The sequence below is a fragment of the Schistocerca piceifrons genome, chromosome 2, assembly GCF_021461385.2.
Source record: "Schistocerca piceifrons isolate TAMUIC-IGC-003096 chromosome 2, iqSchPice1.1, whole genome shotgun sequence".
In the NCBI taxonomy this organism is placed as follows: Eukaryota; Metazoa; Arthropoda; class Insecta; order Orthoptera; family Acrididae; genus Schistocerca; species Schistocerca piceifrons.
Window position 1 is genome coordinate 846,634,795 of NC_060139.1, and position 17,039 is coordinate 846,651,833.

The 17,039-nt window shown below is 44.9% G+C and overlaps 1 protein-coding gene across 1 annotated transcript in view; it reads left to right on the forward strand.

Annotated features, from left to right (window-relative positions):
- The window catches only part of LOC124775923 (glutamate receptor ionotropic, kainate glr-3-like), a 144,783-nt gene that overhangs the window by 107,402 nt on the left and 20,342 nt on the right, over positions 1 to 17,039 (forward strand). Inside the window, exon 7 of the mRNA XM_047250768.1 lies at positions 7,835 to 8,049. Within this exon, the coding sequence (XP_047106724.1) occupies positions 7,835 to 8,049 (215 nt within the window). The remainder of the gene's footprint in view (positions 1 to 7,834; positions 8,050 to 17,039) is intronic.

Below are 17,039 nucleotides of genomic sequence, written 5' to 3' on the forward strand. Positions count from 1 at the left end.
AAAGTCCTCTTCTTTGCTTATGCAACACAGAGGACATTACAACAACTTTTCAGGATTCTGTTTGAAATTCCATCAGCATCATATGAACTCTCGTTTTTTATAATTCTTATAATTCTGTTAATTTCAGTGAAGAATGTCAGTGTTACCTCTAGTTGCTTTAAGTTTTGTGGAATGGTATTTTTAATATATTCTCTTACTTCTTCTACTGAACCATTTAATCTCATTTTTGGTGACACATTTAGGCGGTGATGTTACAAGTACTCACACCTCGTGAATATGCAGTTTCAACTATGTTATTAAGTGTATTATTTAGTTTAACTGTTATATTATCTCGTTGACTGATTGGCTGTACTGTTTCCCATATACTTTTAATCGTATTATTTACATTATTTATTTCTGTCAGAACATTCATAAGTCTGCATAATTTAATGACTTTCCTTAAAATACTAATTTTTGTAGTGTGCAAGTAATGTCAGATCTTGACTTATTCTCACATGCATAAATTTCCCTCTTACATAAAATTTAAATTACCTTAGTTATCCCTGATTTACTTTTTTTGCAAATGGATTTAATAGATAACGTTTTAGGAACACAGCTTCCTGATGTTGACGCAAATACACTATGAAGTAAATTGATTTTGACATTAGGGTCTCCTTCTCTATGTGCCTCATCCCATACCACCTCATTTAGCTTAACCTTAAAATACTGTATCCTGTTCACATTAATAAGGCCTCACTGCTTGGTATGAACCTCATGGTTGTAAGCTGCTGTATTGTTTAATTTTATTAATTAAGTATCATGATCATCCATTAACAAATGGATGCAAATTAATTGTTTCTGCGGGAACACTGCCTATAAATACGTTATCCATTAGGGCCTTGTTATATTGCCGCGCACCACTTGTGAAATCTATCTTGTGAATGAAAATACGTTGCATACGTTGGAAATCCATTTTCTGACCAACCGAAAGTGTTCTATAATGCAAACCAACGTATGTAATGGTGAAAATACGAACATCCTTGCGAATGTATTTCGTTAGAAGAAAATTCAGACGGACATTCCCCGTAAGCTGCCTTCTAACACAAATATGTAACGCAATCATTTTGGTTACATGTTTGTAATTGTGAATTATTGTTTTTCCTAGGGCACCTCACCAGGAAACCAGTGTATGATTTGTTTTGACGGAAGCATGAAAAACCGTCAGATGTTGAATTGTTCGAAACGGTAACGGTACTTTTTGAATAAAATAACCTAAAAGTAATTTGTCTCTGGTTTCTGTACATCATCAACAGTTTATTTCATATAAGAGCCATGGTCGTCAATCATGACTTTATCCGACAAATACACATGACTAAAAGAAATCTACAAAAGTGCGATTAAAATTCTGGGTGAAGGGATTTCAGTGATAAGATTGGCTATCCTCAGTGAAAATGAAGAAGAATTTTAGAATCTGTTGGATGTTATGCACAGAGTAATGAATGCAGAATAAGGGTTCAGAGTAAACTGCGAAAAGACAAAACTAATGCGACGTAGCAGAATTGAGAAAAGTGTGAAACTTAACATCAACAGTGGTGACCACGAAGTAAATGATGTTAAGGAATTCTTCTGTTTTGGAAGCAAAATAAGCCATGACGGACGAAGCAAGGAGGACATAAAAGTCCGACTAGCACAGGGGAAAGGGACATTCCTGTCCAAGAGAAGTCGACTGGTATCAAACATAGGCCTTAATTTGAAGAAGAAATTTCTGAGAATCTATGTTTGGAGCACAGAATTGTGTGATAGTGAACCACGGACAGTTGAAAAGCTTGAACAGAAGAGAATCAAAGCGTTTGAGGTGTGGCGCTACAGAACAATGTTGCAAATTAAGTACAGTGGTAAACCAAGGAATGACGAGGTTCTCCGCAGAAAGAAACATACGGAAAATACTGACAAGGAGAAGGGGCAGGACGACAGGACACATGTTACAGCATCGGACAATAACTTCCACGTTACTAGAGGGAGCTGCAGTGGGTAAGAACAGCAGGGTAAGACAGGTATTCGAAACAAGCAACAAATCAACAAATGATCGAAGAGTCCATGGGGATACTGCCGGTTCACAGTGTCCAACGAACAATATTTCGGCCATGAGCCATGTGGCCATCGTCAGGTGCGCTGACGAACTGAACTCCGACACAGCCGACTAATGTCCCCTGCCCCTGAGTCGCACCGTCCGCAGTCCGCACCCGCGACCGCAAGTCGGCGTCTGCGATAGCTTTGAGTAAGTTCCATGCCCGCCATGTTCACCAGATCGTTTTCTTTGTAGCCATTCTCCTTAGCTAAACTCAGTGTCGGATCCCATACATTGCTATCATTATAACCGTAATCCCGGTTGATGAGATCGTCCTCGGTGTGAATTTCTACGACCTGTCTAACGACGCTGTCCGAGTATTTGGAAGTCTGTGCCAAGATCCATGTACGTTTGTACTCCATGGCGCGATTCTCGAACAAACAGTGCTTTGCGACTGCTGACTTCTTGGGATACATCAGTCAAGTGTGCCTCTGGTGTTTTCGGGAACGATCTTCGAATGTACGCATTGTCCATCCAATATATGTCCTCCCACATTGACACGGAATCTGGTATACGCTGGCCTTGACGCTTCCAAAGAATGCTCGTATTTTATTGGGCTTCTTTATTGTGCGTCCGATTTTTCCCGGTAGTGCGCCAGTATACGGTATAAAGGCAGTGACTGCCGCGTCCTCGATGACTTCCTCCGTGACTTTTTCCGCCTGCACAAATGGTTCAAATGGCTCTAAGCACTGTGGGACTTAACATCTGAGGTCATCAGTCCCCTATACTTAGAACTAACCTAAGGACATCACACACATCCATGACCGAGGCAGGATTGGAGCTTGTGACCGTAGCAGCAGCGCAGTTCCGGACTGAACCGCCTAGAACCGCTCGGCCACAGCTGCCGGCCCGTCTGCACGGATTGTACTGTTGTGGTGGAGCGGAGAGCGCCCCTAAACTTCCATTCTGGGTATCAGTTTTTTTTTTTTTTTGGAGAACGGTTCTGAGTTGTTCCAGCTCCTGGGGCAGACTCTTTGCGTCTGAATTTGCGCGCGTCTTGTGTATCGGTGTTTTTAGTACTCCATTTCTCTGCGAAGGGTGGTGGCAGGTGTGTGTACGCAGATACAGGTCAGTCTGCGTTTTCTTCCGATACACGTCGTGACCCAAGGTGCCGCCAGCACTTCTCTTGACCATGACGTCCAGGAATGGTAATCTTCCTCGTGCTAAGTTCTCCATGGTGAATTTGATGTTGGGATGTGTGCAGATCAAATGTGTAAAGAAGTCAAGGTGTTCGCCTTTTACATGGGGCAACATAAACATTATCCACATAACGGAAAAAGCACGTGGGTTTCTATTTGGATGACACAAGAACTTCCTCCTCGAAGTACCCCATACACAAATTAGCGACCACAGGAGAGAGTGGGCTGCCCATTGCGACTCCTTTCGTTTTATCATAGTATCCTCCATTCGACAGAAAATACGTGGAGGTCAGGACATGTCTGAAAATATCGGTGGTCGTTTCGTCAAATTTCTGACCAATGAGTGACTCTCGTAATGTACCCTGGTGAATAACGAAAAGACATCAAAACTCACCAGGCTAAGTTTTTCATCCCGAAATTTTTGAGATGTTTTACAAAATCCACAGAACTGCTGATATCATGAGACCGTTTACCCACATAAGGGCTTAACATTTCTGTGAAGTATTTTGGCAGCCAATACGTAGGTGGCCTAATGTTGCTGACAATGGAGCGCTACCGCACCCCTTTTTTGTGAACTTAAGGGAGTCTATAAAGTCTTAGGGGTACAGGTCCTTGAGGTAACAGTTTCTTGGCGACCCCCTGTGGTAAATCCACGTCCTTGAGAACAGCCCTGGTCTTGTTCTCCGCCTTTTTTATGGGGGTGTGGGAGGTTAGCGTTGATCTTCTTGTAGCAGTCGACATTTATCAGGCTCTGCATGTTCTCAGTGTAGTCCCAGAGGGAAAGGACAACAGCAGCGTTGCCTTAACCAGCAAGTAGGACACCAACCTCAGGGCACTCCCTCGGGTCCCGAACAGCCGCCCTCTCTCTGCTGGTAATTTTCCACTTCCTAAGATTAGTTCTCCTAAGAGCACGGCAGGTTTCACGATGTACGTCTTCAGCTGCTTCAGGCGGTAGTCGCGCCGCAACTTGTTCAAATGCGCTGACGGTGTCCACGACCGGTGTGATCTTAGTGTGGGAGAAAATTTAAATCGCTTCTCCAGAACTGAAGCCGCATCGTCAGCCAGCTCGATATCAGACAGATTAATGATCGTCTTGCACGGGGCATCCGGTGACGGTTTGTCAGAGAGGCATGAGAATTTTGATATTTGACGTCCTGAGGACTTCCTGTGGGTGGACTCGGCTACCAGCCAGGTAACACCATCAGTCCAATCCCAGGTCCAGGAATTAAAAAGACTGGCCTGTTTTAAATGCAGTATAAATAATTCCTGCGATTTGTTGTCAATGGTCCGGTGGGTAAAGTGCAGGCCCTCACATATCAAATCAAGACTGGTCTGCTTCTTAATTCTCATAGGTCATGCAGAATCGTTGTGATGCACGACTTTTGCAAAGGTCGACACAGCATGCTGGGCACGACATCTCTCCAGAAATGCAAGAGCACTCAGAAAACGGATCTTCGGTGTTGCAGCTTTTCGAATTCCTCCACGCTGCGACGCATCTCCCCCCCCCCCCCCCCCACCCCGTAAACCTATATGACGGGATTCTTCAGTTCCTCCTGGCGCATTAGTTGATCGAACAGTCCCCTGGTATACTGCCGGTTCATAGTGTCCAACGGGCACAATGTTTCAGCGATCAGACATGTTGCCAACGTCAGGTGCGCTGACGAACCGAGCTCCTGGGGGCGTGCAGCCGACTAATATCCCTGGAAGTCTGTGGCAATCTCGTGGTACTCCATCGCGTGATACTCGGATAAACAGTGCTCTGGGATCACTGCATTGTTGGGATACTTCAGTCGAGTGTGCCTCTGGTGTTCCCGGCAGCGATCATCGACTGTGCACACTGTCTGTCCAGTCTATTTCTCCCCATATTGACATGACAGCAAACAAAACGATCTGGTTACCAGGGTGGACAAAGAACTTACATCAACGATATCACAGACACCAACCAGCGTCTCCGCGACCGCCGAAGTGGTGCTGCGGGCACGGACCGCGGCTGGAGCGGGAGAAACTGGAGTCAGATCAACAAATAACTGCACCAATGAGATGAAAATATTGGCGCAGGAGAGGAATCCGTGGTGGACACTCATCATCAAACCACAGACTAGTCTGAAGAAGATAGACTGATACGGACAACTGTGGATGTGAATGCACTGTGAAAAGGCAGCGGTGGAGGTTAAATTGCCCGCTACAGTCTCTGTTGGCCTCTGCCGTCCGCAAGGCTGCCGTGTGCTCTATTCTCTGTAGGTATCGTACTTGTATCGACTGTACAAAGTAGTAAGTGAAAGCGATGGTTAGTTGTTATTCTTTCCTTTAAATTTTGTAGGGCAGTTAATCTTCTTTCAAGTTATTTCCTTGAATGTTGTTAAAAAAAACAGCACCTAAGTTTCACGGAACCCTTGAGTGATCTCCGTGCCAGCTGCTGAACCAATATGACGAAGCCAAATGCAATCTGACATCATTCGTTCTCATCGGAACCTTCACTTGGATTGTCCATCTTGATGCAGTACACAGAACAGGGAGTCGTCTGAAAAGACGACACAGTACCACTCCAATGTTCAGTGTTGCCGTTTGGTATACTACGTTCGACTCGCCTCTCGCTTCCACTCCAAGAGAATTCGCGAAAGTGGTTCCTATGCCGACATTCTGGGGTGCTCCAGACGTCGTCGCTCTCTTCGTTTGCATGCAGTCGTGGGATCCGAAACAACGCAAGCAACAATACTGCAGGACGATTAACTGCAGACTCGAAGGGCCGCAGTCCAGTCGCTAGCGGATTCCGACACGTGCTGGCAGCCCCTTCTCCTCCTTACACGAGGCATAACACGGTCTCCTAGCAATCAACCATCATTGAAATATGATATCTGCATGAGAAACCTACTACGTAATCTTGCCTTGTATACGGAATGTAAATAGCATTACTCCTACCTCCTTTGTGTAGTTGCGGTGAAATGTCAGTTATGTGCATGTGCAATCATGCAGTATATTCTATAGCAATTGATATTTATTTCATGTCGTTTTCATGAATGTTGCAATCTTAATAGCCAGGAGTGTAATTTCTCTTACACTGATCCACAGCTGTTTTAGCAGGTAAGATTGAGTCTGTTTGTAGCTAGGAATTTTAAAACATTACTCCCGGCCGGATCGGATATTTTCTTCGATAAGGGAACGGTGTATTTATTGTCCTACTCATTTCATCTCATATTCGTCGACCCGCAAGTCAAAAAAATGGCTCTGAGCACTATGGGACTCAACTGCTGAGGTCATTAGTCCCCTAGAACTTAGAACTAGTTAAACCTAACTAACCTAAGGACATCGCAAACATCCATGCCCGAGGCAGGATTCGAACCTGCGACCGTAGCGGTCTTGCGGTTTCAGACTGCAGCGCCTTTAACCACTTCGGCCGGCGACCCGCAAGTCGCCAAAGTGGCTTCACATAGAAAGACTTTCACAGACGGCCGAACAACACCAGATGGTGTTTACCGGACAGTATTCTCATACGATCATTTCATTTTTAAAAAGTTACCATGTCTTTGTTGGGAGCGAGGGGGCAGAGGTCATACTATTTGCTTGATTCTCTCGAAGGGTTGACCCATCAAGTCACTGGAAAGGCTGTACATCCTCAGTCCAAATGACGCCATTCGTTTTAGTAAGGATTGGATGACTGTGTGCACGTGAAGCCGCAGCGTTATGCTATGTTATGGATGTCGATAGAGAGAAGACGAAGGGCACATTCTGGTGGCGGTACATAGTTTATTCTTCTTGAAAAGCATCAGACAGGCTACTGAGTGTCCCGAGCTGACGGATACCTGTCAGTATATAGCCAGTTGATCTCGAAGTGCACCAAATGCGCCAGCGAGCTTACCATCTTCATAAAACAGATAGGTGCCATTACATAGGCTAATTTCCTCAAAGAACACCTGATTTCCAGTGACCTATATGCCACCAACCGACGTATGGGTGTGATAACATACGCCATTCCGTTCGAAGTGCACCAATTGGGTCACCGAGCTTTGCATCCAACTGACGGATGCCAGTACGTGGCAAACACCTCTCTAAGAGCAGCAAATGGTCCACGGGGCTGAACACCCCTATGGGAAGGATGGTTACACATTCATAACATGTTTCTCTAACCCTCGAACCTTAGCATCCCCATCCAATGGATGGGTGTCGGTACAAAGCCCATTTCTCTCGAAGAGCACCAGATTTGCCAAGTCAACACCCCTATCCAATGTGTGGGTGCTGATACATATCCTATTCCTTTCAAAGGGAACCAAATTGTCCACCAAGTTTAGTGACCTCTTGCAATGTACGGATCATCCTCGACAATGCCACAATCCCTCTCTCCACGAGATAATGAATGGATGTCTGTATTTTAACGTAGCACGTAGATGATAGTTTGATGATCAGGAACTGTACGCCTTCAGCTGTTTGCCACAGTTCGGCCGAACACTGTTGGTGAAATTTCTTCTACCAACAAGATCGGAACTAGCTAACTCCTGTAGCCAAGTTTGGGTGATGTAAATACATTACATCAATCATAAACTAGGACGCTGATGTACAGCTTTTGCTAGGACTTTGTAATTGGTGCACTCAGGGTGTGCCACGGCAACTCGCGACAGCGTGCGGGTGTCCCTGCTGGTGGCGTCGACCTCTGCGCTGGTGGTGTACACGGCCTACTGCGGCGCCCTCACGGCCTCACTGGCCACCCACCAGCCGCGGCTGCCCTTCACCGACCTAAAGGGCCTGCTGCAGGACGGCTCCTACAAGCTGTTGCTGCTCGCCGGATCCGGAGAGATGACTCTTTTCGCAGTGAGAAACAGACAAATTAGTCTTATCTTTTCCTACTCGTATGTAACTGCCTCTATATTAAGTGCGTTACTGTGCTTTTAAAAAGGTAAGCCTCACAACAGTGCTGTCCTAGGCGTGGTCCTATTGCGGGGTCGTGTGCAGTTGTCTTCATCCAGCCTTTGAACTGACATACTGAGCCAGTTATTGGGGACCTTCTGTTTAACGTGGACTCCGAACTGCAACACAATGTTGTTTTTTCACGTTATAAGACTTTGGAACAGGAGAATGAAGTGATATGCGTCAATGCAAAAAACTAGAAGTCACCAGGAATGGAACACGTGTTCTTCGGACGTGTAGTCTGACATTTCGTTACTATTTCTTTCAACTTTTACCATTATCAACACATCCTGCAGATTATTTGTATTTTTTTATTAAGAAATTAAATAAAAGTCCCCATGACACACCAAACAGTACCTTTGTCCCTACAGAATATTCATACGTATTCTCCAAGCAGTTTGCATTTTAAATATCTTTTCTTTCTAATTTTGCAACGTATTCCCCGCTGTATCATCGTTTTCAGTTCTTAAGCTGTCTGGGGAGTAACGCGCAGATATTTGTGGCTGATGGTACGATCTGGCTCCTGAAAGAATTTCGATTCCAGTTAATGCAGCAACAAAATGTCAATAAATTTCTGCATGTCAGTGCCCGTGAGAAACCTACATGCTAATGTACGTAAAGTAACATTTATCGTGTAGTGTTTATGTGTGCAATCTCGGTTATTAGATCATCTAACGATTCGTTTCTGGCTTTTATCACACGAGACATGAGCTAAAAATCGCCATCACCGGAAATTTTCTTAATGATGATCAAAAGCTGGATTCGGAAGATGACACAATATTACCAATTGCTATGGCAGGAGAGGGCGCTAGGGTAAGACATATGAGGAACAGTACCATCTTCTATGCATGCTGTAACTCTGATTGCATGGTGCAGAATGTATTAGACGAGAGAATCTATAACAAAGTGTGATTGAATAAACGATCTCTAGCATGGAAACCACACATTTCTGGGCATAAGGTCAGTAGACATTTTTATTCCGTGTCGTCTCGTAGATCAATCCCTAGAGTTTGTACACGATGAAAGGCATTCTAAATGTACTGGATGTCCAGCGAAAGAGTCCTTGATTAGAAAAGAAGAAACATCTCGAAAAGTAATATAGACAAGCGAGTGCAACAAATGGTATGTTTAATGTGAGAGCTGTTTGACTTTTACGCAGAAGTAACACAGAACGTCTTAAATATTTCGAAAAGCTGTAAAGTGATGGCGCTGTACGCTGCGCAGCTCGTACGGCGTAAGCGTGACAGTTAAACTAGTTCTCTGAAAGCAGTCTTAGCTATCAGGCCACAATCTTTTCGGAATGTGCACTACTCGCAGTATGGAGGTGGCGCAAACAAACAATGAAATTTGCCACCGCATCGTGTTGTGTCAACGGAAATGGTTTCAAATGCCACCCAGATCCCAGCTCGTCCAGGGTTGTGGGGTGATTCCAGCAGATAGTGTCTTTCAATAGACCCCACAAAAATTAGTGACGAGTTGTCACAAGGAGGGCGATCGGGCGAATAAGGAGGCCAATCCGTCCCTGCACGACTAAATTTACAATAATCCAACGCTACGGCTCCGTTAGCCGGCCGGTGTGGCCGAGCAGTTCTAGCCGCTTCAGTCTGGAACCGCGCGACCGCTACGGTCGCAGGTTCGAATCCTGACTCGGGCATGGATGTGTGTGATGTCCTTAGGTTAGTTAGGTTTAAGTAGTTTTAAGTTCTAGGGGACTGATGACCTCAGATGTTAAGTCCCATAGTGCTCAGAGCCATTTGAACCATTTGAACGGCTCCGTTCCTGAAATATTTATCAAGAGTGAAACACCTGTTCGGTGCGATGTGGTCTGGGCCCATCTTGAAAGAACCATTTGGTGTCTGATCGAGCCTCCAACGCTAGCTGTGTGGTGACAAATTTTTCCAAAATTGCAACTTAACGTTCAAAAATGGTAGTTTCTTGCATGAAAAACCGGTCAAAACTGCCTCTGCTGCAAACCGCAGCCCATGCAGTGACTTTGGGAGAATACAGGTGTTTCACTGCATGTAGGTGGGTATTTTTGGGATCCTAAAATCGTCAGTTTTGTTTATTCATGACTTCATTGAGGTGTAAGTATGCAGTGAACTTGATGCAGCCACCATCAAATTCTTCATTATCAATCATTGTGAGAATCTATCTCGCAATAAGCTTTGACTCGGTATTTTCTGCAAACTAGTCTCTACTGTAATTCTTCGGCAGATTTCCTTGGATTTTGTTGAATTATTCCAGAAACCGGGGCGACATTTTCAGGAGTAGCTGCTGTTTTTCTGAGCCCGAATTTCCCACTGGATCATCAGCCACTTTGCCTATCCATTGGAATTTGGCGAAGAGCTTAGGAATGGTTTTCCCACCGGGACCCTTTGGAATATTTATAACGTGTTTGAAAACTGCGCCTTGTTGCCACAGAATGGCGTTCTCATCCGTGGTATTTCAGTGACAGAAAAAAAACATTGTTCAGTTAAGTAAATGATTTCAGCCTCTTCCTTCGGTACGTTTCAGCGGTGAAAGTGATAGCTCGGAGCTGCGACGTACTATTTATATGCACTACGTATTGCGATTAGAGCGCCGTCTGTTAGCAACTTTTCAAACTAGAACGAAACTTCTGCTGGCCTTTTTTGTAACATGCTTTCAGCTTTCACAGTAAACATATCACTTGTTGGATAAGTCTAAGGATATTAGTTTTCGAGATATTTAATTTAGAAATCATGAACTCCTTTGCTGGACATCCTGTATCAATTTGATTGCAGTAATTCCACTTCAGGCTGTTAAAATAATATTTTACTGTGATTGCAATTTCAACTCATGAATAGTGTCAAACAGTGTGAAATGTTGTAACACACTTAATAAGATAAATCTGTGACAAGCTGGAACATAGATCCCAGCAGTGTAAAAGCAAATTTATGCGCTGTAACATATACCATGCGAGCACATGGTAGAAAGCTGGTGAAATAATAGTAGATACGATAAACACTTAAGTCAAGATCTACATCTACACCTACATCTACATTTATATTCCGCAAGCCAGCCAACGGTGTGTGGCGGAGGGCACTTTACGTGCCACTGTCAGTACCTCCCTTTCGTGTTCCAGTCTCGTATGGTTCGCGGGAAGAACGACTGCCGGAAAGCCTCCGTGCGCGCTCGAATCTCTCTAATTTTACATTCGTGATCTCCTCGGGAGGTATAAGTAGGGGGAAGCAATATATTCGATACCTCATCCAGAAACGCACCCTCTCGAAACCTGGGCAGCAAGCTACACCGCGATGCAGAGCGCCTCTCTTTCAGAGTCTGCCACTTGAATTTGCTAAACATCTCCGTAACGCTATCACGCTTACCAAATAACCCTGTGACGAAACGCTCCGCTCTTCTTTGGATCTTCTCTATCTCCTCCGTCATCCCGACCTGGTACGGATCCCACACTGATGAGCAATACTCAAGTATAGGTCGAACGAGTATTTTGTAAGCCACCTCCTTTGTTGATGGACTACATTTTATAAGGACTCTCCCAATGAATCTCAACCTGGCACCCGCCTTACAAACATTTGATTTTATATGATCATTCCACTTCAAATCGTTCCGTACGCATACTCCCAGATATTTTACGGAAGTAACTGCTACCAGTGTTTGTTCCGCTGTTATGTAATCATACAATAAAGGATTCTTCTTTCTATGTATTCGCAAGACATTGCATTTGTCCATGTTAAGGGTCAGTTGCCACTCCCTGCAGCAAGTGACTATCCGCTGCAGATCTTCCTGCATTTCGTTGCAATTTTATAATACTGCAACTTCTCTGTATACTACAGCATCATCCGCGAAAAGCCGCATGGAACTTCCGACACTATCTACTAGGTCATTTTATACATTGTGAAAAGCAATGGTCCCACAACACTCCTCTGTGGCACGCCAGAGGTTACTTTAAAGTCTGTAGACGTCTGTCCATTGAGAACAACATGCTGTGTTCTGTTTGCTAAAAACTCTTCAATCCAGCCACACAGCTGGTCTGATATTCCGTAGGCTCTTACTTTCTTTATCAGGGGACAGTGCGGAACTGTATGGAACGCCTTCCGGAAGTCAAGGAAAATGGCATCTACCTGGGAGCCTCTATCTAATATTTTCTGGGTCTCATGAACAAAAAAACGAGTTGGGTCTCACATGATCGCAGTTTCCGGAATCCATGTTGATTCCTACAGAGTGGATTCTGGGTTTCCAGAAATGACATGATACACGAGCAAAAAACATGTTCTAAAATTCTACAACAGATCGATGTCAGAGATATAGGCCTATCGTTTTGCGCATCTGCTCGACGACCCTTCTTGAAAACTGGGACTACCTGTGCTCTTTTCCAATTATTTGGAACTTTCCGTTTCTCTAGAGACTTGCGGTACACGGTTGTTAGAAGGGGGGCAAGTTCTTTCGCGTACTCTGTGTAGAATCGAATTGGTATCCTGTCAGGTCCAATGGACTTTCCTCTGTTGAGTGATTTCAGTTGCTTTTCTATTCCTTGGACACTTATTTCGATGTGAGCCATTTTTTCGTTCGTGCGGTGATTTAGAGAAGGAACTACATGCGGTCTTCCTCTGCGAACCTGCGCAGGAGAGCTTCTGTAAAGTTTGGAAGGTAGGAGACGAGATACTAGCAGAACTATAGCTGTGGGTACCGGTCGTGAGTCGTGCTTCGGTAGCTTAGTTGGTAGAGCACTTGCCTGCGAAAGGTAAAGGTCCCGAGTTCGAGTCTCGGTCCGGCACACAGTTTTAATCTGCCAGGAAGTTTCAAATCGGCGCACACTCCGCTGCAGAATGAAAATCTCATTCTGGTAACATAGTACCTCACTGAAACGTATTCTGGACGTTGGAGCGATCGCTGTGGAATCATTTCTTGGCCTCAGAGGCTACGTGATCTTACTCCATTAGATTACTGTTTTTGGGGTTGGCTTAAGAGCAAAATTTACACGCGCAGAGTGTAGACAATAGAGGAACTTCTCGCTCGTGTTTTACATGCAACCATCGCCCCATGCGCAAGTGAAGTGCCCATTGAAAGGGTCAGTAAAGACAAAACTGTGTAGGCTAATGTCGCTTTGGTTTTGTTCACATGTGAGTGCAAGTGAAGAAGGACATGCGATTGAGTCCCAAGTAAAGGACCATATTAATGATATCAGATCAGCAACACAGCAGCTGCAAAGTTTATTGCAGTTGATGGTCGTTAATCTGAACATACTTTGTGAGGAAATACATATTATTAAATGAAACATTAGATCACAGTGTTTCATTTACTATCACCTGCATTTGTCCTGTTCCCCATTATTTTTATTAGTTTCCTCTGAAACCGTTAAGAATAGAACAAATGTTCATATGACTTTTTTGTTCAGAATCGCTAATGCTGTCACCCCTCAAAGAATGTACCTTGTCTCCTGACTCATCCTGTGTATTTACTCAGTACATATTTGTTATTTTTTATTTTTCTGTGCTTCTTAATTTGTTAATATCACTTACTTTGTGTACTTGACATATCTTACACTATTATGCTTAATTTGTTAATATCACTTACTTTGTATACTTGACATATCTTACACTATTATGCTTAATTTGTTTTGCTTTGGTCTCTTTTATACAATCCTGGAAATGGAAAAAAGAACACATTGACACCGGTGTGTCAGGCCCACCATACTTGCTCCGGACACTGCGAGAGGGCTGTACAAGCAATGATCACACGCACGGCACAGCGGACACACCAGGAACCGCGGTGCTGGCCGTCGAATGGCGCTAGCTGCGCAGCATTTGTGCACCGCCACCTTCAGTGTCAGCCAGTTTGCCGTGGCATACGGAGCTCGATCGCAGTCTTTAACACTGGTAGCATGCCGCGACAGCGTGGACGTGAACCGTATGTGCAGTTGACGGACTTTGAGCGAGGGCGTATAGTGGGCATGCGGGAGGCCGGGTGGACGTACCGCCGAATTGCTCAACACGTGGGGCGTGAGGTCTCCACAGTACATCGATGTTGTCGCCAGTGGTCGGCGGAAGGGGCACGTGCCCGTCGACCTGGGACCGGACCGCAGCGACGCACGGATGCACGCCAAGACCGTAGGATCCTACGCAGTGCCGTAGGGGACCCCACCGCCACTTCCCAGCAAATTAGGGACACTGTTGCTCCTGGGGTATCGGCGAGGACCATTCGCAACCGTCTCCATGAAGCTGGGCTACGGTCCCGCACACCGTTAGGCCGTCTTCCGCTCACGCCCCAACATCGTGCAGCCCGCCTCCAGTGGTGTCGCGACAGGAGTGAATGGAGGGACGAATGGAGACGTGTCGTCTTCAGCGGTGAGAGTCGCTTCTGCCTTGGTACCAATGATGGTCGTATGCGTGTTTGGCGCCGTGCAGGTGAGCGCCACACTCAGGACTGCATACGACCGAGGCACAAAGGGGCAACACCCGGCATCATTGTGTGGGGAGCGATCTCCTACACTGGCCGTACACCACTGGTGATCGTCGAGGGGACACTGATTAGTGCACGGTACATCCAAACCGTCATCGAACCCATCGTTCTACCATTCCTAGACCGGCAAGGGAACTTGCTGTTCCAACAGGACAATGCACGTCCGCATGTATCCCGTGCCACCCAACGTGCTCTAGAAGGTGTAAGTCAACTACCCTGGCCAGCAAGATCTCCGGATCTGTCCCCCATTGAGCATGTTTGGGACTGGATGAAGCGTCGTCTCACGCGGTCTGCACGTCCAGCACGAACGCTGGTCCAACTGAGGCGCCAGGTGGAATTGGCATGGCAAGCCGTTCCACAGGACTACATCCAGCATCTCTACGATCGTCTCCATGGGAGAATAGCAGCCTGCATTGCTGCGAAAGGTGGATGTACACTGTACTAGTGCCGACACTGTGCATGCTCTGTTGCCTATGTGCCTGTGGTTCTGTCAGTGTGATCATGTGATGTATCTGACCCCAGGAATGTGTCAATAAAGTTTCCCCTTCCTGGGACAATGAATTCACGGTGTTCTTATTTCAATTTCCAGGAGTGTATTTTATAATATGCTTTTATTATATTTATTTCTTGACCGTTTTATTATGCATTCCTCTTATCTTTATTTCTCGACAGTTGCATTTTATATTGAATGGTTTGCTTTTGTTGTTTGCTGCATATCAGGCCCATTTTAGTTAATGCCCTTCGAACAATAATACGGTTTTAGTGCTATTAGTAGCGGGTGGCGTTGAGAGCGGTCTTGTTGTTAGCTTTGATTTCTTCAGTTTTCCCTCCCGCCTTCAGTATTAGTTCTAGCGGAGGCCAGTGTATGACGTACACATGTACTGAGGTGTCTCATTTTGGTCTACGTGGCAGTCTGTTGACTGGTGTTGCTGGGGTGTCTACGACACGCGGTGAGCTGGGCACTTATATGGTAAGCTACTTTTGAAGTTCACAGTTTGTCATTCTACGGAACTGATAGCGATCATTTTACTTTCTTGAACCTACACACATGCCAGGCCGTTCGCAGTTGGTTCATAAGTTACATTAGTCTGGCAACTTGTTGATTCATTCCTGTTTCTCCGGTTAGGCCTCGTTTACTTGACGTGCTACTGGTTGACTCAAAGAATCGTTTCGTATCTCACCTACATGGGATCTCACATGTTACTTGATAAAGTTGCTGAATTTTTTACGTGACTTCTACGATTTTCTCGGACTCGCTCAGGGTGAGGTAAAATGTTCACAACTGCAAAGACCCTTATAATGTTAATTTATTTTATGGTATCCCTCTTAGTTACCCTTGTTTTATGTAGCACCAGAAGATGGGAGTTACATACTGAAACCCAGGTCGTGTGTACGATTTTATTCAAATTAACGCTGTGTCAAATGCAAGTGGAGCGGATTTATAGTGCTGCCAAGCCCTGTTGTCCAGCTTGCTCGTGTTGCGCTTCCAAGTCTGTGTGTATTAATAGGCAGCAGTGGAGGTGCCAGAGCTGTTATGCACCTCCTGAGGTCGGTGTTTTATCATTACGTGGAAAACGGTACGAACAGTTTACTGGCCACAACTCTCAGTCAATGATATTTGGAAAGGTTTCTCTTTGTGCATAAAATCAATCAAGAGAGATAGCTGAAATCGCTGGGACATACTTATAGGTGACGGTATTCGGCTTCAGTGGTCTCCAAACATCTTGGAATGCTATTTCCGCTTCTGATGGGTGAAAGATATCGCACAATATTGAAGACTCCGCTCAGAAATACCGGTGCACGCAAAAATGTGAATAGCTGCGCTCCAAGCTTCGTTCCTGAGGGAGCATAAACGCTTATCAACTGCAAGTCGTGTAACCGAGAAGCATGATCGCGGGCAATTTGTGGGGTAGAGGGTCACATTTGTGAGAAAATCTGATTTGACCTCTCGGTTGTCACTGTACTGCATACGACAGGGTTCAGTTCCGAAGAGGTCGATGTTTCGAAGCAAATACAGGGTGTTTATAAATGAATATCGGGGTTTTAACGCTTCATAATATTTATTACATTAAACTTGCAGTTATAAATGATATGTCAAATGAAAGTGCAACTCAAACAGTTGTAATTTTTTTCATAATGTGGGGCCATGGTCATAATATATTTCTTTAAAGTCAGTACCGCCATTAGACTGTTTTTTATTTTCATTGTTACTTTTCACGATCATGATTTCGGCTTTAAAGTGCCATTATCAAGTGTTTTAATGTTACACAGTGCCTAAGATGGCATACAGTCATATTTAAAATACACTATTAGACACATTGTCTAAGGGCCAATATTTCTGGTAAAAGTCTACTGCTTTGTTTTATCACTGAGCATACCATCTTGAGTCGACTCGGGCGGTGGCCGGAAGTTGATAAAATTAAGACGCGACTTGCATAGAATCTAACTCCTCA